The sequence below is a fragment of the Clytia hemisphaerica genome, unplaced genomic scaffold (assembly GCF_902728285.1).
Source record: "Clytia hemisphaerica strain Z4C2 unplaced genomic scaffold, Clytia hemisphaerica genome assembly, whole genome shotgun sequence".
NCBI lineage: Eukaryota > Metazoa > Cnidaria > Hydrozoa > Leptothecata > Clytiidae > Clytia > Clytia hemisphaerica.
Genome location: NW_027104041.1, coordinates 187,921 through 213,062, shown reverse-complemented (window position 1 = coordinate 213,062; position 25,142 = coordinate 187,921). Strand labels below are relative to the sequence as shown.

Genomic DNA, 25,142 nt, shown 5'->3' with positions numbered 1-25,142 from the left:
CATCGATCAAGTTTTTGAATCTAAATAGTTTTGAGGGAGAAAAAGGTATATTCATTTCTAGGAGTACAATCATGGTCGAAATATATTGAGAATTCCGGTTATTTGAACGTTTTTCAAGATTTAAAGTTCCGGCGAGAAAGTCGATTTTGGGTTATCTCTTTAATTTAATTGAATATTTAAATTTGGGAGGGGTTGGCAGACTTCCAGGCTATATTCTAAGCCTTATTGGACTATTTTTGAACTTTTGGATATTCTCAGATCCTAAGATCTAAGTCTTAACGTTAAAACTCTACCCTTCGAACGTACTTTAGAGCACTTACATGGGTTTTCAAAATTTCTTCTCAAATTTTATGACCTTGACTCTGTAGGTTCTTTTGTTGTGAATTTTTGAACTCTGAATCTAATTTTTTTAAAGATCAAATTTTCTACCGTGAAAAGCACAGGTCAAAATCATATATCGACACTGTGCCGACCAATTCAGATTCTATTCAGCGTGCAATCAACGCAGAGAAAAGTAACCATGATGACCATCCAAGATCTTGGATGAGGTTCAAAGTTGATATTATTATTGCCGTCGTTGAAAACACAACTCAAAAATGTCATCATTGCTTTTTAAAAAGAGCCAGTGATAGAGAATCATTACATAAAGTCTGTCTATTATTTCAATTCAATTAAAGTGACATTTCCATAATTAAAAGTTTAGTAATTACTGTTATACATTTGGGGATCATGTAAAAGATTTATTTTGAAAGAAACTCAGTTTAATTATATTTGGAGGTTTCTGGGGAATCTGTAGATAGTAAACTGCATATACTGATACAGTCTGCTAGACATTAATATGGTAATGTTTGCTCTACATCTTTGATTTTTTCTACAGTGATTAGATTGACACATGCGCGATAAAATTTATATTATTGGTCTTCAGAGGTTGAAATATTCTTAACCTCTGATATTCAGGGTACGAATTTTTTTGTATTTTCATTTAAAAAGAGTTAGAACATGAATGGTAGAAATGGGGGTTTAATTTAGTAGGACTAGGAGTTTTTTTTAGCACTGGCTTTTTTTTCAAATTACGACTTTGCTTGCCAGCTGTGTAAATATTCACGGCAAAGATTGGTGAACAAAATAATTTTATCGACCCAGTGATATTCATATTGGAAGTTTATCGTGGCTTGGATCGAGCTTGGATCACGAGATCTACCTTTGGTTATGTTTCGAGAGATTCTTCCTCCAATCAACCTCGTTCCCCCAGGGCCTGATTCTCACTTTTTTATAATTTTGGTGGTCGTTTCGAATCGATTTGGTACATCCTATATAAAAAGCAAATCGTCATGGGGACTATTTGCTCTCTAATCTAAACGACGATAGTGGTTTCCTTTTTCAACCTACTACTACTAGTACTACTACACAATTTCCGCTACTCATGTTCTGTATTCACGGAATCTCAAGAACGGAAACAATGCAATCGGTAATGTCTTTACTCGTGCCCTTTTCGCTCGTCGATAAATATAAAACGGTGTAGGTAATGATGCGTTTCGCAACCTCTGTCTCTACCGACCGAGGACCGAGGAGAGACACGCACACGCACGCACGGCCTACCTAACCGGTATCTTCCGTCGTTTTTCTAGCCCGGTTGAGGAAGCCGGGTAGGCAACACTAGATCACAGCTGTGTACTTTGCATAATTATATTCGAGCCTGTCGATTGGTTGTTTTGGATAATTATACCAACTTTCCTATATCAATTTTTGCCTAGAACTTTGAAGACACTGGAAAACTTGTAAAAGGAAAAATGGCGTCGGACCAAGAGACAGATGCTGAAATGATCAAAGAATGTGAAGATTATGTCAGCAAACACAACATTCAAGTTCTCTTAAAAGATGCTATTGTACAAATTTGTATCAACAAACCAGATAAACCATATAAATTTCTCAGGGAACACTTTGAGAAGCTAGAAAAGGTATACCTTTTTTGTTTGTTTACAAATTGAGTTTTGTCAGCTTTTCACCATGATTGCCATTTTTCTCAGATTATCTACCTGAAACATTGATTTCATTTCTCTATGTGTTTTGATACTTAAAAAATCATAACTAAACATTCTATTTTCTGGCTTTGATTCTCATTAAAAGTCCAGAAAGTTTACTTCTACACCACTGTGCTTTTGTCCTTGCCAGAAGTCACTGTCAAACAGACGAGTCCCCTGCCCAGTTGACGAACAGTCTCGTTTGTGGACAATGATTTTGAACCCAAAATAGTCATACAAAAAAACCTCTGGAGAATTTCAGTAGTTATCTTCCATATAGACCTATTTGCCATACAGTTAGTCACACTAAGAAATCAAGCTTATCAGAAAAAACAACATAACAGTCATCTAAAGAATGTATTTGCAACAACAAGAATAATATATTTACCTGAACCAAGTTGAAGCTCCCAAGACAATTAATTAGAACTTGAAAACCTAAAATAAACAAAATAAACGATTGCGAACGTGCAGCAGCCAGAATATCAACCAACTGTCATTCAATTCCCAAGACAGCGCTTCGATTTTTAGACCTTGTTTATACGCTGGATTAAAATAATTCCGCACTTGTAAATGTGTCAGTGTTTGAGGTCTGACAAAAAAAGCGAAGGGTTATTTTTTCATGAATTCCTTTAGAAGTTTTGCGGCGCAATTTTTGCTTGCCAGTCAAGTAAACAATATATTGCTTTTGCAGCATTAAGAGCCATTTTTTTTAAAAATCTTCAGAATAAAGAAAGTGTGATACCTCACCCTCTTAGATTTTGATGAAATTTTGACCAAATGATCCATCACACAAGAAAATAAGACTATGAAAATTTCACCTTGATATCTCAAGTAGTTTTGAAGATACAGCGTCTCAAAGATAGGCTACTAAGCGAAAATTGACCCCTAAAAATCATGAACTCTGGTGGGGAGCAGATTTTGAAAGCCAATGAATTTTTATTCAAGTACATTAGAAAGCTGATTTACAGTGGATTTCAAGAACTTTTTGTAGGGAATCAGAAAAAATCAAATTGAGTCTCCAAATTTTCCCCGAAAATCTTTAGTATCTCCTGTAGAGGGCTTCAAACTTTGTGTAATCTGGGTTTAGAAGCACTTTTAGCTGTCTGCTGATGGTCCTTGGAGACTTTTTGAAGCAAACTTTTGACCTGGAGTGGTTTACTGGTGGGTTTTGGCCACAAAAATAACATTTTCAGGATTTCTATTTTTGCGTAACCGTCAAAAATGGCCGAAAAAATTGCTATTTTGGCAGATCTGGAGCAAAATTCAAGATGGCGTATCTTTTGAACCCCCTACAAATTTTTTTGAAACTTTCAGTAATGCTTCCTTAGTAGGTCTAGTTTATAACCTCAAAAAATCTCAGTGGGGCCTTGAAGTCTCTTAAAGATATGATCGATTGAAAATTTGCTTAACTTCGTTGTTTTTTCCCTCCTTAAATGCTAAATCAGGCCCACTTAAGGGCTCTAAAGGTAAATTCTTGTCAAAATATTGGTTGATCTTCTCTAGCCAACTAATCATTGGCATTAAGGGAACAACTGTAAAAAAATTCAGGTCATTTCCATTAACAGATGACATTTTATGACTGTTTCTTTATTTTTAAGTTTAGAATATGTAAAAAAATGGGACTGACATCTGGCCTTTCCTACCATTCCAGGGCCTATATTTTCAGGAAAAGCCTCAACCTTTCACAGTTTGGTGAATATTATTCTTAAATATAAGCAGGTTACTTCAACTAAATGGGTTTAACAGTACTTAATTCCTATTCAAAAACTTTTTAGACTCATTCAGAAATCCTACTTTGACAATAATTTGCGCTTTACCGCAAAATTTCTAAGTCCAAGTGTCGTGATTAACTTTAGACTGTCCAATATCTCTATATTTGTGTACACTGACAGCCTTACTTGTTGATTCTTAAATAACTAAGCAACATTACTAGGGTGATATTTTATGAGATACTGCAAACAATGATGTTTAAATCTTCTGGACAAGAAATATTGGACAGTCTAAAGTTAATCACGACACTTGGACTTAGAAATTTTGCGGTAAAGCGCAAATTATTGTCAAAGTAGGATTTCTGAATGATTCTAAAAAGTTTTTGAATAGGAATTAAGTACTGTTAAACCCATTTAGTTGAAGTAACCTGCTTATATTTAGGAGTAATATTTACCAAACTGTAAAAGGTTGAGGCTTTTCCTGAAAATATAGGCCCTGGAATGGTAGGAAAGGCCAGATGTCAGTCCCATTTTTTTACATATTCTAAACTTAAAAATAAAGAAACAGTCATAAAATGTCATCTGTTAATGGAAATGACCTGAATTTTTTTACAGTTGTTCCCTTAATGCCAATGATTAGTTGGCTAGAGAAGATCAACCAATATTTTGACAAAAATTTACCTTTAGAGCCCTTAAGTGGGCCTGATTTAGCATTTTAGGAGGGAAAAAACAACGAAGTTAAGCAAATTTTCAATTGATCATATCTTTAAGAGACTTCAAGGCCCCACTGAGATTTTTTGAGGTTATAAACTAGACCTACTAAGGAAGCATTACTGAAAGTTTCAAAAAAATTTGTAGGGGGTTCAAAAAGATACGCCATCTTGAATTTTGCTCCAGATCAGCCAAAATAGCAATTTTTTCGGCCATTTTTGACGGTTACGCAAAAATAGAAATCCTGAAAATGTTATTTTTGTGGCCAAAACTCACCAGTAAACCACTCCAGGTCAAAAGTTTGCTTCAAAAAAGTCTCAAGGACCATCAGCAGACAGCTAAAAGTGCTTCCAAACCCAGATTACACAAAGTTTGAAGCCCTCTACAGGAGGTGCTAGAGATTTTTGGGGAAAATTTTGGAGACTCAATTTGATTTTTTCTGATTCCCTACAAAAAGTTCTTGAAATCCACTGTAAATCAGCTTTCTAATGTACTTGAATAAAAATTCATTGGCTTTCAAAATCTGCTCCCCACCAGAGTTCATGATTTTTAGGGGTCAATTTCCGCTTAGTAGCCTATCTTTGAGACGCTGTATCTTCAAAACTACTTGAGATATCAAGGTGAAATTTTCAGGGTCTTATTTTCTTGTGTGATGGATCATTTGGTCAAAATTTCATCAAAATCCAAGAGGATGAGGTATCACACCCTGAAGACTCTTAAAAAAAATGGCTCTTAAGCTTTGATACGCATTTTGGTAGGACGCTAATATAAACTTAAATCTTCATACACAAATTAGGGGAAACACATGTTTTGACTTTGTACCCTATGCTGCATGCAAGCATAAACTTGCACAAATATTGTGTCTACTGTAGTATTCCTTTTGCAGCAAAATTTTACGTTTGTGTCAGGTTGAAATTTGAGAAATTTATATGGGTATATGGGGGGAACTGATATTTTAAGAATTTTCTGCGGGAAAGCAAAAAAGATCGGGGAAACCAGGGGGGGGTACCAAGTCAGTGTACTGGACCATTGATTTTTGTATTTTTTTCCAAAAAATTAGACCACCACCCTTTTTGGTACACTGTACTAACTTTTTTTCACGGTCGGGGCTTTAACACCACCCTTTTAGTACACTTTACTAACTTTTTTTTCACGGTCAGGATTTTGACACCACCCTTTTAGTACACTCTAACTTTCTTCCACAGCCGGAGCTTTGATACCACCCTTTTAGTACACTGTACTGACGTTTTTCCACAACTAGATTTTTATTACCACGCTTTCAGTACACTGTACTGACTTCTCCATGACATGATTTTTTATACTACCCTATTAGTACACTGTACTAGCTGTTTTTTCGATCAGATAAGTTTTGAAACCACCCCTTATAGTGCACTGTTCTAATTTCTTCTTAGCCAGATAAGTTTAATTGCCACCATATACAAAGGTTTTTAAGTATTTTGCTAAGAAAAGCACCAAATTATATAAAAGGAAAGATTTGAATATTAAAATACTTGAATCTTTATATAGTACAAACACTGAAACAATGAAACAGACAAAGCAAAGTCAATCAAATACAGTGAAACTAGCTGAAATTAGCACGTCAAAACACTCAAAACCAACTTTGAGTTATTTCCCTTCTTGTGACTTGTTTCTGGTTGTCTGGCAAGCTGTAGCAGTTTTTCTTTTTAGAAAAATAAAAATAAAAGACTTAATAACATTGTACACAAACTGAAATGGAAAATCTTTTATCAAATGTAATATTATACAAAATATATAAAAAGGTGCTTTCCGGGGGGGGGGGGCACTCCAGGTAAGTGACCTACCGGACGTGCGGCCCTTAAGGGTAGGTTTTTTGGACTTTGGAAAGTGCACTGTAAGGGTGTAAAATTTTATAAAATACCAAATTAGGTCAAATTTGAGAAATTTCAAAACATTTTGCCCTGAAAAGGGCAAAAAATTTGTAAAAATTACACTATAAGGGTCGATCTTCAGCCAAATTTTCCTGCACTGTAAGGGACCGATTTTAGAGACCTGATTTTTGGCCGAATGTACGGTCGTTTTCACCCCCTCCCCCCCCGGTGATTTCACTTATATACAGATTTTTTTCTCAATTAACATCAATCCAACAAGGTTACTAAAAAACATAAAACAATAGAGTTTTTATAAGACTTGAAAGCTTCGATTCGAACGTTTACACATTCAAATTCTTGTTGTTGCCATAATGTAGATAGGGCCTTAAAGAACGTAAACAAGATTGGAATTAAGGCCGGTCTCCACTTGCGCATGCTGCGACTCTGAAACAAATCCAATCAAGTAAACAGGAAACATTGGGAGAAAATCAGTGTACCAATTTGTATAGCTTAACCAGCCTTGATTTGAAGGTCTCGGACCAGCTTGGACCTGGCAAATTAGGCCAAATATACATGGGAATTCACTGGGTTTGTGTGTTTTTTTTACCACTGAAATAAGTACAATGTACAGGGGGGGGTCAGGATCCAGATACCAAACCCAGGGCCGGGGGGTGGTGTCAATTTTTTTTTTCAAATTTCAAAAAGTCAAGTTGGTATTGATACCAAAATGAGGGGGTGGGTCCCCCTTTTTTTGAAAATTAGGGAATCTTTAAGTTGGTATCGATACCAAAATGAGGGGGTGGGTCCTTTTTTTAATTTTTTCTGAATTTGAAATTGGTATCTGACTTAAAATGTTGTATAATGTAAGTATAAAAACTTATTTGAATCGTTTACACTATACCCTGATTCCATATAAAAGCATTCTTCATTCTATAATTGAAATTAATTTTTATTTAACTTTTGCTGCTCTCAATCCTTTCAATCAACCAAAATTCATTCAAAACTAGAGTTGAACGAACTGAATCAAGTCTTAGCAGATCTTATAACTTTTTTAGTTGTGATAAAATTTCTGTACATAACGTTCATCATTAAGGCTATGTTGACTCTAGGCGTGCCTAATACAATGAGTTTTTTATCTAGTCTAGTTTACCAACTAGTTTTATGAATTTGATATATTTTGCCAATTTAGTTCAAGAAACTTAATTTACGTTGTGTTAGAATGAGAAAAACTTGTTTTCATTTTCAGGAGTCTAAAGTGTGGTACATAATATAAGTGATTAATAAGAGGAATGTTCTTTGAATAAAAAAATCCACAGATTTTGTTTAGTGTCCCTTGTATGCAGTATCCTATGCATAGAAACTTCTTGCATTTTTACTGATTGCCAATTTAGGGGGGGGGTTGGTTCCCCCTTTTTCAGAAAAATCGGGATTTTCAAGTTGGTATCGATACCAATTTAGGGGGGTGGGTCCCCCCTTTTTTAGAAAATTGGGGTTTTCAAGTTGGTATTGATACCAATTTAGGGGGTGGTGGTGTCTGCTACTTTCAAATCTCGAAAAGTCAGGTTTTTGGGCCCTGGGTTGGTATCCTGGACCTTGACCCCCCCTGCAATGTACTCACTTCTCAGTGTGTATCAATACTAACTTTTTCATTGTATTTTTCTCAGAGGACCACCCTTTTCGTACAATGTACTAACTTTTTCATTGTAATTTTCTCAGAGGACCACCCTTTTAGTACACTGTACTAACTTTTTCATTGTATTTTTCTCAGAGGACCACCCTTTTAGTACACTGTACTAACTTTTTCATTGTATTTTTCTCAGAGGACCACCCTTTTAGTACACTGTACTAACTCAATTTAATCTAAAAAATACACCACCCCACCAGCTATGGGCCAGTACACTGACTCGATACCCCCCCCCCCTGGGGAAACTAAAAAACTGAAAAGCCATAGGGGGAAAAAAAGAGGGGGAAGATTTACAAAAATCAAGAAGTTGGTGGGGGAACAAACCCTGGAGGACACTATGAAGACTTGCATCAGTGGATGCTAACATGCATAGCCCTCAAATGAATGACCTGGCTGGTCATTAAATTACAAAGTTAAATAAAAACAAACCTGATTTACAAAATTTGCGGGTGGTAAAATGTATATCTCCTAATTATAAGTGATGTCATGCATAATTACGTTTCATATAATATATCTCTTATCTAGAGTACAATCCCCGCTTCTTAAATAAATTGAACTTCTGCAAACCAATTAAACAATGATTAAGCTGTCTCTATCTTTACCAAATCCCACGTTTGACAAATTGAAATGCATTCGTCAAACATGGTCTAATCGATTAATGATCAATGGATGTTTTGTGTCTATTATCAATCGAGACACCTATTTTGTCCATACCGTCATTCCTGGAAAGTGCTGCATGACTTTATATTTCAGCATTTTATATATATTGAAATGAATGCAATATTCTCTACTGATTTTTTCCTTTGAGAGAGCCTCTTAAACACTTTTTCGCTCTGTTATTTGATTTTTAGCATAAAAAAGGGCCTGTAAGACGAAGTATTCAGACTTTGAACTTTTAATTTTTTTTGTTCCTTAATTGGAATCCCAATTGAATTTTTGAAATACGATTCTAAGAACTTTTCAAATAGGCAAACTTTGACATTGGATCAATAATAATTGATTGAAAATTGATAAGAGATGCTAAGGTGATTTAATTAGCTAACGATTAATATCGATTATCCATCGAATTAAATAAATGATCGGTTTTATCAATTAAGACCATCTGGAAGAAGTTGCTCACTTTCATGGCATCCTCCAGCTTTTTGGTCCCCCCCCTAATATGAGCTAAAATTCCCCATCTGGCCTTTCCCCCCACCTGTTTTTAAAATTCGTGCTCCCCCCAATTGGGCTATCCCCCTAGCCGTATTGTATAAGGGTTGCGAAGTGATGATCCAGACTCGCCTCAATTCGCAAGCTACTATAGCAAAAAAAAGACTCTCAAAATCCCTAGAAAGACAGGCTCATAACAAGCCTGAATGCCCAAACACACCAGGAAGGTCTGTATTTATCCTATTACTCCCCCCACTAGGTAGAGGACTGAATATAACCCCTATTCGCCTTTCTCCCCTCATCAAGCTTGAAATTTTCACTTCCCCCCTGGCACCAAAATCTGATTCCCCCCCATCTTCCTGGGGGGGATGATCCCATGACTTTCCCGTGGAAATAATATATGTTTTTCAGTTTTTTGGGACCCTTGGGGCATAAGCTACCCTCGCGACCCTATGACATCACAGATTTTTGAAAAACGTGAAAATGGGATATCTCGAGTCGAGTTTGAAAATTGGGAAGTCGTTGACCCCTCATTGGATGAAGGATATGAGATGGCTTTAATTAAAGTGACTTTGAAATCTAGCTATAAAATTTTTGGGCGTTTTCACTTGGTGTCATCAAAATAGTCTCGAGATTGGAAAGGAGTTGGAAGATAATTTGACCCCCTATTCAATCAGAAATTTTAAGGAGAAAAGGTCAGGGTAGACTGCGCGCATTCTCGGAGTTGATTTTGATATAGAAAATACCTAACATGTATGAAATTCTTGTTCGAGAGTTACCCCAAATTTGGGGTAACAAAAGGTTGCATGAGCTTATAATTTTGTCACATCAAATCAAAGAAAGAAAAAAGTCATTGTGTTGTTGCTTTCATAATTATAAGTCTTTATTCATTGAACAAAGAAAAAAAGAAGTCATTGTATTGCTATGACACATAATCAAAAAAGAAAAAAGAAAAGACAGGGGTTAGTTGGGACAGAAATATTATAGACAATATATATCCCCTATATGAGATATATACATATTCAGCGTATCCCGTTTAGGCTAGATCCTTCTGTCAAAATATCAGTTCAATTAATTGATTGGATCCAATTGATTGAGTCTGGTCTGGCAATTTTTTATCCTTTTATATCTTGCAGGTTAAAACTAAGACTTATTTACAATTGTCATTTTCTATTTGAAGAAAGTTTTACTTTTGTCTTTTGTTTACAGGAGGAAGCTAAAAGTCTTGGTGTTGACGAGCCAGAAGCAGTAATACAAGGACCACCACCCTCAGCCACTCAAAGGAGGCGTAGAGGTGCTGTCAGTGCAGCTGTCATCTCAGAAGAAGATGCCGCTTCTTATGTTAAAAAGGTTTGGAAAGAATTTAATATTTGATTGAGTCTAAGATCAGCTAGAGTTGTGTAGTTAACTTATTACCTTAAGCTTTCCCTCAATTTTGACAAAAGTTAGTAGGAAATCAATTTGGGGCTTTCCTTTGATGTCAGTGCAATGTCCTCCTTCTATCTTTTCAATCAAAGGATTCAAACTGGCAACTCTCTGTTGATTTTCTAGGCTGTCCAAATTAGGTCCTTCGAGGTCTATTTCATCACTCAATAGGTAGCTCTCAAATTGATATTGATTTTAAGGTCCTCTCTTTTTTGTAGCCTCTCTTTTTTTATATATATGGTGAAGATCAGAGATCTGACCTCAAGGAGAGAAAGTGTTGAAAATACTAAATAAAATAAAGATGAAACATAAAAAGGCACTAATATTTTTATAATTATATGTTTTTTTCCATTTTTTTGAATTTTTGTAAATATATAAATCAAACCAATCAAACATCCTGTCAAGAAATGAGTTTTAAAAATCAATCTTTTCAGCTATGCTCGCTTGCCTGAGATGCACTAATGAAGGAAGGACAAGAACATGTCTTGGATAGAAAATTATCATTTAATAAACTTTTTCAAATATTGAATTTAGGTCATTCCCAAAGATTACAAAACCATGGCAGCTTTATCAAAAGCCATTGAGAAGAATGTCTTGTTTTCACACTTAGACGATTCCGAACGAAGGTAAACAGACACTCGATTATCCACTTTCCTTGTTGTAGTTTTTTATCTGACCATCTTTAACTCAACCCTTTATAGCTCGAATGTCTCTTTAAACTCGAAGTTTTCTCGTCTCTCAAGTTAAGATAACAATGCCTTATAAACCTTACTCCATAACTCAAAACTCCTTTAATTTGAACAAATTTGTGTTCCTGGTACGTGTTAGAGTTATAGAAACTCCACTGTATTGGTTGTTTTCTTCAACAGTGATATTTTCGATGCAATGTTTATGGTAAAGCACAGCGAAGGAGAGGTCATCATTAACCAAGGAGATGAAGGAGATAACTTCTATATCATTGACCATGGTGATGTTGAGGTATGAAAGATTTGTTCTCCTCCCCTCTTTTTATATTCTCCACTCTTGGTAGTTTTCTTTTGTTTTTAGGGTCAATTTGTCATATAGAGATTTTTTATGTTTGGTTTCATAATTTCTGCGGCAAACGTTTGAATCTGTGGAGGCGATCCCTTTCGTGCATCGAACGTTCTCTTCCATAATGGCGGAAGTTATGTAACTTGAAAAAACCCTCCTAATATGAAATATTGGGTTTGTTTTCTGTCCCAACTGCTACTCAATAAATCTTGGTCTCTTGAGATATTGCACCCAGGTGCACTAAAACTGTACTAAAGAATCTGTACTAAAACTCAAATTTCGGTTTTATGAACGACCTTAGAATAAGTCCAAAAGTTTTAAATATCCAAACTGTTTCCTTTACATTTCTGCTCTTGCTATAAATATAAAAAAGTTCTTCTCAATTTTTATCCCTTATATTTTTAAGGTTTACGTAAACGATCAACTTGTTGTGAGTATTTCTCCTGGAGGAAGTTTCGGTGAATTAGCTCTCATCTATGGGACACCTCGAGCTGCTACTGTTAAGGTATCAGTCACTTTTTGATTTACCTACATAGATGTTCTGGTGCGCTAGGTTTTTAGACTTTAGTTTACTAGATATATTCAGTTTTTCTGCTTGTTTCAGTCTAATTTCGATATTCCTTTTTATGAAGTTTTGATGTTACTTGGGCCTATCTTTTCCAAATTGCTATTGAAACCTGAATTAGAACATCTTTCTTTTCTGTCTGGAGTTTTTTGGATAATAGCCTTTTGTTTCATCGTCAGAGGTGGGTACTTAGTTCAAGATTTCTGTTTCATTATTAGACTTTGCAGAATTCAAACCACATAATTATCTTCTCTTTAGGCAAAAACAGACGTCAAATTATGGGCAATCGATCGAGTGACATACCGTCGTATTTTGATGGGTAGCACAATGCGAAAACGAAAGATGTACGAGCAGTTCTTGGAGAAAGTTTCCATCTTGGAATCTCTGGACAAATGGGAAAGATTGACAGTGTGCGATGCATTGGAACCATGTAGTTTTGACGACGGCGAAGAGATTGTGATTCAAGGACAACCTGGGGATGATTTCTTCATCATTGTCGAGGTAGATTGCTTTAATCTTTTACTCATTCATTCACTTGTAATTTTGAGGGTTTTAATTCTTATACTTCAGTGTTAAGAGTTGTCTCAGCTAAGTATATAAAAAGGCTTTTCCATCTCAAAATTCTCTATAATTCACTAATTTATGTGATGTTCGTGCTGTGTTTTTCTTGGCGAACAACCAGTCAACTAAACACTGACATTGCTCTTCATTTTCAGGGCACGGCGACTGTCTTGCAACGACGTACAGAAACGGACGATCCAATTGAAGTCAGCCGACTCGGCCTCTCCGACTATTTCGGTAGGATGTTTTTTCCTTCTTTCTAATGAGATTTTTTGGTTGCTTCTTTGAAGAATATTTTTGTGTAAATTTATTTGTAAACCTCTGGACACCTGTATCACCCCCTGAAATAAGCACCTAATTGACTCATTTAACATTGCAACCCCTAGGGCAGTAAATCTTAAGGCTTTTCAATACTCCAAAACAAGATGTCATCCTAACCTTTTTTTAAAATTTGCTTTCTTAAAGTCCCGTTTTTCAAAATGATAATTTTTGACAGAAAATTTGATTTTTCATCGATTGATCCTCAACTTTTTTGATTCTCAGGTGAAATTGCTTTGGTTCTAAACCGACCCCGTGCGGCCACAGTCGTTGCACAGGGCCAATTGAAATGCGTCAAACTGGATCGTCAACGTTTTGAACGTGTCCTGGGCCCTTGTGTCGATATTCTGCGTCGAAACATTCAACAGTACAACAGTTTTGTGTCGTTGGTAGTGTAATGCTTCGTGGTGAAGTGTAGTGTAAGGAAGAAAAAGACTTTATTTAAGACTATTATGGATGCACAATGTTTGCAAGTAAAGTGCAGCAGAAGGAGAACTAAAGTATCCTAAATTATGAAGAACTTTTTAAACTACTACTTATTAGAGAAGATGAAGGGACTAGTTTGGAAATAAACCTTTTATCATCTTTTTCTACGGCTGCCATTTTGAAAGTGAAGATGGGTTCTTCCGTGGTGTATTCCTTTACTAGAGTTTCTTTAGAAATCAATGTTTTGAATCACTTAAGGGATCTTTTCTAGAGGAAGCTATACTGAGTTCTGCATGTGGCTCAAATGGCTTTTATTGTCATTTTTGAATTGTTAAAGGTTAAAGGTATGCCTCGTCAACCATCATGAACCATAATGGCTACCCTAGATAAAAGCTTTGAAAAAGGTTTATTATTAATATGGATGGGGTATGAACTAAACCCAATTAAAATATCGCTGGATAGTAGTTAATTATTTTTAAATTAAAAAAATTTATTGATTTGAATGATATAATTAGGTGACAATCTTTTTGAATTATTTTTTGCTTTTTTTTTGCCTCTTGTTAATTTTCTTTTATTGTCGTTCATAAAAGGTTTTGTTTTTAGATAAGAGTGATATCGTTTGCTTACTCGTCAATTTCAATTCACAAGCTTTTTCGCATTAGATTGACACATATGTGGAGCAATATTGGTCAGAAAGAGGAAAAGATCAGCATAATAAAAAATAACAGCATAATATAACAATAGGCAGACACTGTCTAGATATGAAATATGTGTCTGCTATGAAACGAGAACACTTATGTAAAAATAAAACCTTTAAAGCTATACTTTGTCTTTTTCGATGGTCATTTATCTTGGTGAAGTGATTTTGAGATTTTAGATTTTATGAAGTCTGGATCTCCATCAGATCTAATGTTTGCTCCTCGTTAGTATGCACCTATCAGCCTTTAAAGCATGAAAAGACTGTGTTCGATTTTATTACACGTTTTTTTATAAGAACATCCAACATTTTTGAAGCCTTAAAGGATGTTCTTAACTTTTGAGTTTTAAGCCTGAAAATGTTTTTAACATGCTCTTATTTTTACCATTTTGTGAGCACTTTTGTCCATTTTCTTGAGAAATTGGCCGAGTTCGCAAAGCCTTAAAATGTTCTTAACTTGCTCTTGACATTTTGGCCATCAAAGCCTTATGTTTTCATACAGTTCTCTTATAAAAAAACGTGTAGGAAAGAATGCTTTCAAAATGCCTGAACTCGTTCCATTGACTCCTTACAAACAAAGAATTTTGACGTCATTTCCTTGTTAATTCATAACCAAACCCCTTAAAAACCGACCGCAGCGCTACAGGTTGATAGATGCATTGCTTCTGAACTTAACTATAGACCTTTTCATAAATTACGTCACGAACATCACTTGCCTCGTATTCAAACAATTTTCATAGTGATTATGTCCCTTGAGACATTAAATGATTTTTTTATAAATAGAAAGTAATTTTAATCCGCTAGGAGTTAATCACCAAAACGAGGCAAGTGAGGTTCGTGACGTAATTTATGAAAAGGACTATTAAAGACAACTGGTCGTTTATGCTATTTAGATTATTTTTGATGTTATTTTTATTATGCTTTATCTTTTTGAACCCATTTTTCGATTCCCGAAAACTTACCCCAGAAAAAGTTACTCCAGAGTAGTTTTGTTGATCAATTTTGCGTTATGGTTATTGTTCTGTACCCTCGTGTGAGAAAATAATCAGGTGGAAAATGACCTCATCACATATCTCACTGGTCGGTATGCGCTCGCTGAATATGAGCACTTCTTGTTTTATTTTTCATTTTTGTGTAGATATATTATTATTGTTGATAAAATGTTCAACTCAACTCGATCTTTCCAACGAAAACGCGATACAGTAATTAATTAATCAATTATTTACCCTTGAAACCTTGTAAATGCTAAACTAATGGACCATGAAAAATAAATTTATAGCAAGCAATCGATGTTTGTGAAGCAACTCTCAATTCTCAATTCTGGTCCTACAATTCCCAGACTGCACGGAGGGCAAAAGAATTATGGCCAGAAAAATACACCTTTTTACGGTTAGCTGCTTCGAGTAAACAAACCATCTCATTGGTAGCAAAAGACGTACATGACTTTTTATACGAAACGGCTAACCGGAAAAAGGTATATTGTTTTACTTGCAGAGGACCGTCGTGTTGTATAAGATTCCCATTTCCGCTCCAAGATTCCTTTGTCAATTTTCTAGCAAAAAAAGACCAGGACTTGGAAGTTCAAAAATAAGTTTCGTAAAGTTGGGCAGTTTAGTGAATAAACACAAGTTTTTCCGTACCTTTAGAAGCAAAACCTTTCCAATCTCATGCCAGTTATCCCGGGAAAAATAGCGGAAAGATTCCGGAAAAGTGAATCTTGAAAAAAAATCTAAGTGTGGAAATGGTAATCTACCATAGAAATTCTAAAACTTTGAAAGCTTCTCTTTGTCTTTTTATCACATTTTGGCGTGTCCCTGAAGATATTCTATCAACTTTCGGACAATACATTCCTAAACCAAATTTCTTTCTTAATGAATTACAAATCCTTTGTTTTAAATACCTTAAAGGAAGAAATTTTGGCGGAAAGAAAATTTGGCGGATTTGGTGGATTTGGCCAGAATCCGCCAAAATTTCTTTTTTCCGCCATCCGCCAAATTAAACTTTTTGATAATATGATCTCTTTTAAGGTGTTTTTGCATTTTTTTTTGCTGTTTTGACGCCATCTTAAGGTTATAAATTTTTAAGCGACCGCCAAATTAAATTCCCGCCAAATTTAGTTTTCTCGTCCGTCCGCCAAATTAAATTTCCCTCTAAAAAACTTTTTCGGCCATCCGCCAAATTAAATTCCTACCAAAATTTCTTCCTTTAAGGTATTATTTATAATCATTTATAATTTTTCTTTTGGGTATTTCGCTCACTTTTTGTTCCATGAAACAAAAAAAGAAAGCATGAGACACGCACTATTATTCTAGTGTTGGTTGGATGGAGCATGTTGCATTGCACCAACGCGAAAAAAACTTCTCGTGTCCCTAAGCCTTAACAAAAAAGAAATAGATTTCTATGACACTAATTACTCTGCAAGTAGCAGAATATTTTGTCTGACCATTATATTTTATTTGCTCACCCTGTCATATCTTGAGACTGAAAATTTCTAAATATTTCTGCACAATAGAAATGCCGTCCCACTATCAATGTAAAGATAAGATAAGAACTCAACGCTGAGAGTGGGAGATGGGGGCACCAAATTAAAGGTTTTGTTTTTAAATAAGAGTGATATCGTTTGCTTACTCATCAATTTTAATTCATATGCTTTTTGATATTGGATTGACACACTGATGTGGAGCAAGATTGGTCAAAAAGAGGAAAAGAAAACATTTTTTTGCTTATATCAGCATAATTTAACAATATGGTATGGTATAAGAGTCGGTTCAAGTAACGTTTGAAAGGTACCGACTCAGCGAGGGTGTAAAGTCAATCGATTATTTCTAACGACAAGTCGATTATTTCTAACGACACTTGATTCCGAAATGGATCGTTGTGGCCAATTTGAATGGAACTGAAAAAGGTCTAAATGAAAAACAAACCTCGGGAATTTAGGTCAGAGTGTCTACAAGACCTTGAAAACCTTGCAAGTTATGATTATTTTTAGACAACCCCTTCTCACAGACCCGGTAGGACTTGTTAAGTCAATGGGGTATAAATAACAGACTGAAACACGATGGGGATTGATAATCCAATATTTTTTACGGCTGGGGATTTAAATTCAAGTCAGAAAATTCAGTGGGGATTGGAAGTGGGTAGTGGGGAGAGCATAATATTTTGCAGTGAGGATTGGTTTATTGATTATTGATTTTTGATAATTTTTTCCAATGAGAAGGGGTCCCAGTGGGTCTGTGAGAAGAAGGAGTTTTTAGATTTGAAAAAACAAATTTAGAAAGCTTAGTAAGGGTGACTCTACAGGACTTTGAAAATATGATTCCTTCAACCATGAAAACTCTGAAAAATTTTTACTCAACCAAAAAATCCTTTGAAATGATAAAGAAAGTTTAGACACCGGAAGATAGCCTATCCGTTGGATAAAACCTTTTTTTTTCGTGACATGTCTTTAGAAGCTACGTTTTTTTAAAAGCTTAGCTTAGAAATTATTTCTTCTGTCCGCTACACGCCAGGAAAACACCTTAGAAAGTCATTTAAATCCAAAGGTTGAATCTTAGTTCAGAAATCTAAACTCAACGAAATTGGAGACAAAGACAAGACTCGTCATTTATATCGCCATTCTAACTGAAAAGTTCTCACTGAGACAAGTTACATTGAGACAGAGTTGTGAGATGTGAGACAGGGTGTGACTTCACTATGGTTGTATTATGATTAGACATAATGCCGTGAGATTGGGTAACTTGCATCAGTGGAGGCAAACATGCATCCCTCAAATGAAAGACCTGTTTGGTCATTAAAATACACAGTTAAATCAAAACAAAAATGGTAGAGTAGAGCTGCGAGCGAAACTGTGTAGCTCCTTTGTTTTGAAATTTTGCTGCTTTGATTGGTCAGTCATTTGATGGCTATGCATGTTTCTCTCCACTGATGCAAAGTACCCGACTTCACGGTAGCATGATGAGGGGTACCATATTTGAGGTCATTTGTGAAAAAGTTTTAATTTATTTTATAAATCACATCATATGATAAACCAATTTACAGAATTGCTCCTTATATTACAAACAGAAAAATTGAAGAATTGTATCAAAAAATTATTTCTTCATGGACAAGATTCGAGGGGAACATGTCAAGTATTTTTGGTATGAGGAGCAGTGGTCATTTACAATTGAAATGAGTTATCAGTTATCAGTAAAGTGCGGAGTCGATTGATCATGAGAGGTCTGGTGTGCCATCAGGACGCAACCTTAGAGAATTTGATATTCTATCAGCTAATCTATCAACATTGTCATCACCAAGAGGTGGATTACCATCGTGACCATTTGCGGCATCTACATGGTCTGCGTTCCCAATTGATTGTGATCTATCAGGCACATTTTGATTATCATTAGACTGGGGTGCCCCTGGGGGAGGGTTTTGAGGTGCGTTCATAACGAGCCTCATATTCTCAGCTCGTACATCATTCCCATCAGCTACTGGACGCTGGTTTCCTCCCCCGTCATTTCCAGCTTGGTTTCTCCCTTCAACTCTAGCCTGGTTTCTTCTTTCCAAAAAGGAAATTTTGAATTCTTCTAATAGCTTTCCTATATCATTACGACCGGCTTCTCTGGATTTAGCCCATCTGATGATATGGTCAATTGGCAATTCTTCATTCTCGTGGATAAGGATATCCAAGAGAGCGATAGTTGGACTGAAACTATTTGGTGGTATTTGAGCTGCTTTAAATTGCTGTCGATCTTTGTAACCATATCCAAAGTGCGATGCAAATGCCGACCAATCAGCAGCCGCAACAACCCTCTCATCAAGACAATCTGCAATCTGTGCTCTGGTCCCATGGTTTAATTTAGATATTAGGAAATCATTTGCGATATTTTGTAGGATTTTTAATACATCGCCACGTTCGTTAATGCGTGCACATTCTCTTAAACGAATGACTTGTTCTCCAGGTTTATGTGTTGCCATTTTATTAAGCCATGCCATAGTTGAGCTACCACCACCATAGAAATTTCGTTCCAAACAGTTAAATTTTTGACGATCAATGTTAATGATTCTTTTAGCAATCAACCATTCAACAAGACGTATAAACCATTTCTCAGTAAACCTATCCATTTCAGCGATGAATCTTTGAAGAACATCATCATTATCCAACAAATGGAGGATGGTAACTATCCCTAAAAAGTGAAGAAATGTAGAGTCATTGTTTCTATAAAATAATCACACACCCTTCTTTTTCAGCCAGTGGGGATAAAAATATCGGTCTGAAATTCGATAATATGCCAATCATTTTTATGGCTGGGGATTTCAATTCTTTTGTTTTTCAAGTCAGAAAATTCAGTGGGGATGGCAAAAATAGCATAATATTTTGCAGTGAGAATTAGTTGAGTTGAGTTATTATTTTCAGTGGAGACACAAAAATTTAGGATAATTTTCCACCGGGGACGATATTTTGGACAATTTTTCTAGTGGGAAGGGGTCCCAGTGGGTCTGTGAGAAGGGGGTGTATAATCATCATCAACGCACGAGGCCAATGTGATAAAGCTAAAGGCTAGAGTGAATCTCTTATGTTTGATTTGAAAACACTTATTTCCTACAGTTGTTTCAACGTTTATCTAACGTTCACAACATCCATATAACGTCAAATGAACGTTGAAACAACGTTGTGTGTCAGCTGTGAGGCCCGCTCAGTTTTTATACAAACGCTAGATTGAAAGTGACATTAACTGCTAGTTACCATATATGGCATCCTACCTGGTGGAAGATTTTCTTGATCCTGATTCTCTTGATACTGGTTTGGCGGAGCCATTTCCACTCCTTTTGTGATAGTGGAAAATATGTTCAAAAAGCTCTCATGAAAAAACTTGTTTACAACTTTGTAAAATGAAAGTAACTTTCAGATTCACCTCTACATACACAGAATTCAATACAGTTTTTTGAATTCTCTACTAGAAACAAGAGACATGAATCTAGAGAAATAATTCAACTAGAAATGAATAACGTTGATTCAGCTAAAAACAATCAAATTCTACGTAAAAAGAGGGGAAAAATTGCTTTGATTTACAATTTTGATTGACATTGCTCTAAGCTCGATGATATGGGAAAACCCGCATGCCCAGTTCTTTTGAGTATGCAATATGATTCGAAAGTAGAATAGTAAAAATGATTGATTTTATTTCAGGAAACGTTTTTGGAATATCCTGAGATCCTTAGGTCGTAAGTCTAATGTTAAAACTCAGAGTTAAAACTCTAGTTTTCAACCGTACTTCAAAACATTTAAAAATCACTTGCAGTTTTAAAGTTTTAAATTCCCTTTTTGTGCCAAATCTCTCGTCCGGAAATGGCTAAACTATTACGTATTTTCAGCTTTTAATTTAGCTTGCCTTGGTTTTATTACATTCAATAATAAAATAGTAGTACGATGCTGATAAGTTTAATTGAATAAAATATCCCCCTAATTAATAGGTATCATCAACAAAAGATCTTAATAGTGCAAAAGCAGCAGCCAACGACGGATATTTCTGATCTGACTTGTCTGTACTATTTTTCCAGGAGAGAAAATTTTAGGGAGAAAATCCAGCAACATTTTGCTTAGCGAACAGACATGAAAATCTATAAAGGTGTGAATTTTATCAAAAGGACAGGCACCAATTTCATTAAAATATCTGTTCCGGAAAATCCAGGAGCCTTTGAAAAAAGAAACACATCAATTTTTCCACTTCCAGCAGAACTCTGTTGTGTTAGCAAAATCAAGGAGTAATCATGAAAAAGAACACATATATTTTTCCACTTCCTGCAGAACTCTGTTGTGTTAGCAAAATCAAGGAGTAATCATGAAAAAGAACACATATATTTTTCCACTTCCTGCAGAACTCTGTTGTGTTAGCAAAATTAAGGAGTAATCATGAAAAAGAACACATATATTTTTCCACTTCCTGCAGAACTCTGTTGTGTTAGCAAAATCAAGGAGTAATCATGAAAAAGAACACATATATTTTTCCACTTCCTGCAGAACTCTGTTGTGTTAGCAAAATCAAGGAGTAATCATGAAAAAGAACACATATATTTTTCCACTTCCTGCAGAACTCTGTTGTGTTAGCAAAATCAAGGAGTAATCATGAAAAAGAACACATATATTTTTCCAGTAAGAACATTTTGGGAAACAAAAACAGAACAAAATTACTTTTTTACTCCAGGATCGATTTGTATAAAACACATACATTTTTCTAGGAGCCCGAATTTCCTCATCGAACAAATGTACTTTCCAAGAAACCAAAAGTCAAAATAACAGATGGTTTTTTCCAGCCCTGGGAACGCTTCTGAACAGTTATTTTGTGTTTTCTAGCCGTTGGCTGCTCTTGATGGTGCTATTGTAGTCTTGTTTGTATACAAAATGTATCAACATGTTTTGCCTTTGTGTAAATGCTTCATGTATGCTCTCCATGGCTCTCCCGAGTAATATTTTGATATATTTTGTACATCCCCTTCTCACAGATCCGATAGAATTTTTTGCGAGCCAGTGGGGGTAAAAATAACGGACAAAAAACTCGATGGGATCGATATTTCTATGTTTTTATAGCTGGGGATATTCGAATTATATTGTTTTCGAGTCGGAAAATTCAGTGGAGGATGGAAAAAATAGTACAAGAGTCTTCAGTGAGGATTTGGTTATCTAATTACTTACAGTGGGGACAAAAAATTATAATTTTCCACTGGGATGATATTTTGGTCAACATTTTCCAGTGGGAAGGGGCCCCAGTGGGTCTGTGAGAAGAGGGTGTATATTTGTTGCTCTTGCTCTGGATTTATTAAAAGCTTTGAATCTGCAATCGATGTTTAAAAATTGGCATTATGTGGTACTTTCGTGTGGAATCGTATAAGATTATAAATATCCAAATTTGGTAAAGTGATTCTGTTCTTCGCTGGAGTGGAGGTGTGGGTGTATTAGGGGGATAAAGCTAAGTTGAACCTAAACTTACTATTATAGAGATAAAAATATCATCTAAATAAGCAAAGCCACTCCTCTTAAAGATGTGAAACATATGTTTCACGATTTTATCTACTCATTCTTTGTGTAGAGAAGCATTTTGCACAATCCTGAGCGCGCTATCAGAATTATCAAAAGCTGAGCTAAGGGACTGAATACAATACGAAATTTAACTTTCAACAACCTCACACAATCCTTTTTATTATTGGGTAAGGTTTCAGATTAAATTGTTTACAGGTCAAAACCCAATGCTGATTGTCGGAATTTTCCCATATCGGGGTTGAGTGTAGAATAAAATTTCAAGATATTTTCATTGGGGACGAAAAAATTTATGTTAATTCCTTTCAGGAAAATCAGGATAGTAAGTAATTAATAATGATATTGAATAATGTTTTCGGGCTTAAAACTTAAAAAAGTTAACGTCTAAAGTCTTAAAAATATTTGGTATGTTCTTATATAGAATCCCTGTATTATACAACGGTGGGACCCGTCTTAAAAGCTTACTACCCACTTCAAAAATATGGAAAATACGACAATTTCAGCCCAACTAAAAAATTGACTTTGTTTTCAAATTCAACATGGAAAAATATTGCTCCCCAAACCTAAACCATTCACACAAAATTTTTTCACCTTGTGGAAAAATGGAATTTTTATCTCCATCTTATTATATGTTCGATAAAACATTTCCTTCATCCCCCACTATGGGAAATAAGTGCCAAACGGGGCTGTGAGACAGGGGGTGTTTTACTATTAGATGCGGATACTAAGGTACAACTGACGATCACTAGAAAAAAAGAAGAAAAAAACAACAAAAAACAGGCAGGGCAGAAAGCTACCTCGCTTCGAAAATTTGGGAATTGTGCCCCCCCCCCGGAAAATTGCTTCCAAAAAAATTTTCTCCCGGAAAATTGCCCCTGGAAAATGCCTCCTCTCTAGGAGAATTACTCCTCGGAATGTTGCCCCCTCCTTTCTCATCGAGATCATGGATGCGACTCTGGATGCGTATTTTCCATCAAATTTTTGGCAGTAAATGTCCCTATTGATGAGTCAGTCAATGAAAATAAAATTCTTTTTAGAAATGGGACAAGATTTTTATGTATAAAAACGACAGTGAGATGTGAAGGCACTTTATAGTAAACACCAAGAAAGTTGATCAAGTAGAATTGCGTAATCCAAATCTCCCGAATGTTAAAAATTGTCGTTTTGAAATGACGTGGAGCAAAGTTCCTAGGGGGAATTTTCCATACCCTGGGTACCAGAGGCCAAGTTTTTATCAGCGAAAATATTTATTCGAGCTGTGATCTGATACTCACGTTAATTTTTACGAGGGTTAATTTTGGGGAGAGGGGTCAAATTTCCTGGGGAAATTTGTCGGGGGAAAATTTCCTGACACCCACTACCAATGATTGAATGGAAAAAATATCAAATTCCATCAGAATTGTTGACTGCACGTTAAAAAATCATGACTAGACGGTTGAATTATCTCAAGCTTCTTGATATTCTGCACTGAAATAAACTCCATTGTATTGTTCTGATTTGATTCTTAGAATTAGAAACGCACTCTCCCGTGGTTGATTTTGTTACTTTGAGCACTATTATATACATTCATTGACATTGAGACTTTTCCGACCCGATTGAAAAAAAAAACCCATCTCGTCGTCAGAGGTATTAATGTGTGTTTTCTGTGACGGAGAGAGACGGTAGGGTAAGGTTCTAATTCAACTAGATCCTGACCAACAGAGGAAGACGGGAAATTAGCACTTTTACCGTCCTCGATTTTGCGGATTCCAAATCGCTTCAGTCACTGTACCGTCCTCAAAAGTGCAAATATATAAACTCGCTAATGTTTTCTCTTTGAAAAAACAGGATACAACGGTAGGTTAGAACGAGGGTGGATGGAGTAAGCTAAGCAGTAGCTGAGGTGTTTACAGCGTTCCCAACCTTGTTCTTTACGCTTTTTGATTCTTACTATAGCGCTGCTACTGCTAGATAGATTCTCTGGCGTCAATAAGTAACGTAAGTACAACCTCGTGCCCGTGCCCGTGTATCCCAGGCTTTATTTACACTACTGATAGACGACGCATTAATCTAGCGCCATATAGTTAAAGCATAAAAAAGCTGATAATATGGGATGGGAAATGAGGAGGTTGACGTAAGTAAATACCACACGGGGGGCAGGTTGCAGTGTTCCAAACTCCACCGCCACTATTCCCGTAACGTAAACCCTCACGCGCCCTCTGACCCCGGGGGGGGGGGGAGGGGGTAATAGGGTTGCGAGCTGACGGGGGGGGGGGTACCGCCCGACTTTCGAAAGTTGAAATTTTCCAATTTTTCAAATTTGATTTTCTGAATTTTCCACCCTTAGCGGGACTTTGGAAGTCCAAAAAAGGTACCCTTAAGAGGGCGGCACATACTGACTCTGCGCAGTGCGCATGTGTATTTTTTCCCGCACTTTTATAGTCTGAATCGCAGACCTCTAAAAAATCCCAGGTAGTACAGTCAGGGAAATCCCTCAATTGCGGTAGTAATTTCTTACTGCAATTGCAGTATATACGTCACTTTTAAATTTTTCATGTACCGCAATTGCAGTATACTCAAGAACCAGAATTCAAGATTCAAGGAGAAAACAGGCATTTTTTTGTACATAATTGATCATATCTTTTTAACGCACAGACAAAATATTTTTTCCGTAGATCAGATTCTTTTGATAAAGAAAAGCTATCTTCTTGTACGATTTTTTACAGTCGATGTTTGTTTATCTTTGTCGACCAGCACTATATGTAGCTGTTATAAGCCTTTGTAGGCTAATCACGATTGAAAACTACCGCAATTGCAGTATACCGCAATTGAGGGATTTCCCTGACTGTAGTATAGGAACACGAATCCGTTAGTGGATGTCAGCAGGCTAGCGCTTTTACTGACTCTGCCCTCTAATCACGAATCATAATAGCATCGTCTACTGACTTCCGTTCCGCCGCTTCTCCCCCGTGCCCCTGCACGCCCATTTCAAAGATTTCAA

The 25,142-nt window shown here is 36.0% G+C and overlaps 2 protein-coding genes across 2 annotated transcripts; one reads left to right on the top strand and one right to left on the bottom strand.

Annotated features, from left to right (window-relative positions):
- Positions 1-1,753: 1,753 nt before the first annotated feature.
- LOC136811815 (cAMP-dependent protein kinase type I-alpha regulatory subunit-like) lies at positions 1,754-13,448 on the top strand. The gene is made up of 8 exons (XM_067068441.1): positions 1,754-1,958; positions 10,334-10,474; positions 11,084-11,175; positions 11,419-11,527; positions 11,988-12,086; positions 12,405-12,647; positions 12,863-12,944; positions 13,251-13,448. Exons 1-8 carry the CDS (start codon positions 1,791-1,793, stop codon positions 13,421-13,423), a joined length of 1,107 nt encoding a protein of 368 aa, XP_066924542.1. The 5' UTR covers positions 1,754-1,790; the 3' UTR covers positions 13,424-13,448.
- Positions 13,449-18,125: 4,677 nt separating this feature from the next.
- On the bottom strand, positions 18,126-20,083 carry LOC136811811 (uncharacterized). The gene is made up of 2 exons (XM_067068437.1): positions 19,891-20,083; positions 18,126-19,313 (listed from the first exon to the last, which is right to left on the bottom strand). The coding sequence occupies exons 1-2, from the start codon at positions 19,943-19,945 to the stop codon at positions 18,355-18,357; spliced, it is 1,014 nt and encodes a 337-aa protein (XP_066924538.1). The 5' UTR covers positions 19,946-20,083; the 3' UTR covers positions 18,126-18,354.
- Positions 20,084-25,142: the final 5,059 nt, after the last annotated feature.

Coding starts and splice junctions, on each gene's coding strand:
- LOC136811815 (XM_067068441.1), top strand. CDS start 1,791: ATGGCGTCGGACCAAGAGACAGATGCTGAAATGATCAAAGAATGTGAA. Junction 11,528..11,987: donor TTGACCATGGTGATGTTGAG/GTATGAAAGATT, acceptor TATATTTTTAAG/GTTTACGTAAACGATCAACT. Junction 12,945..13,250: donor CGGCCTCTCCGACTATTTCG/GTAGGATGTTTT, acceptor TTTGATTCTCAG/GTGAAATTGCTTTGGTTCTA.
- LOC136811811 (XM_067068437.1), bottom strand. CDS start 19,945: ATGGCTCCGCCAAACCAGTATCAAGAGAATCAGGATCAAGAAAATCTT. Junction 19,314..19,890: donor TCAAGAAAATCTTCCACCAG/GTAGGATGCCAT, acceptor TTCACTTTTTAG/GGATAGTTACCATCCTCCAT.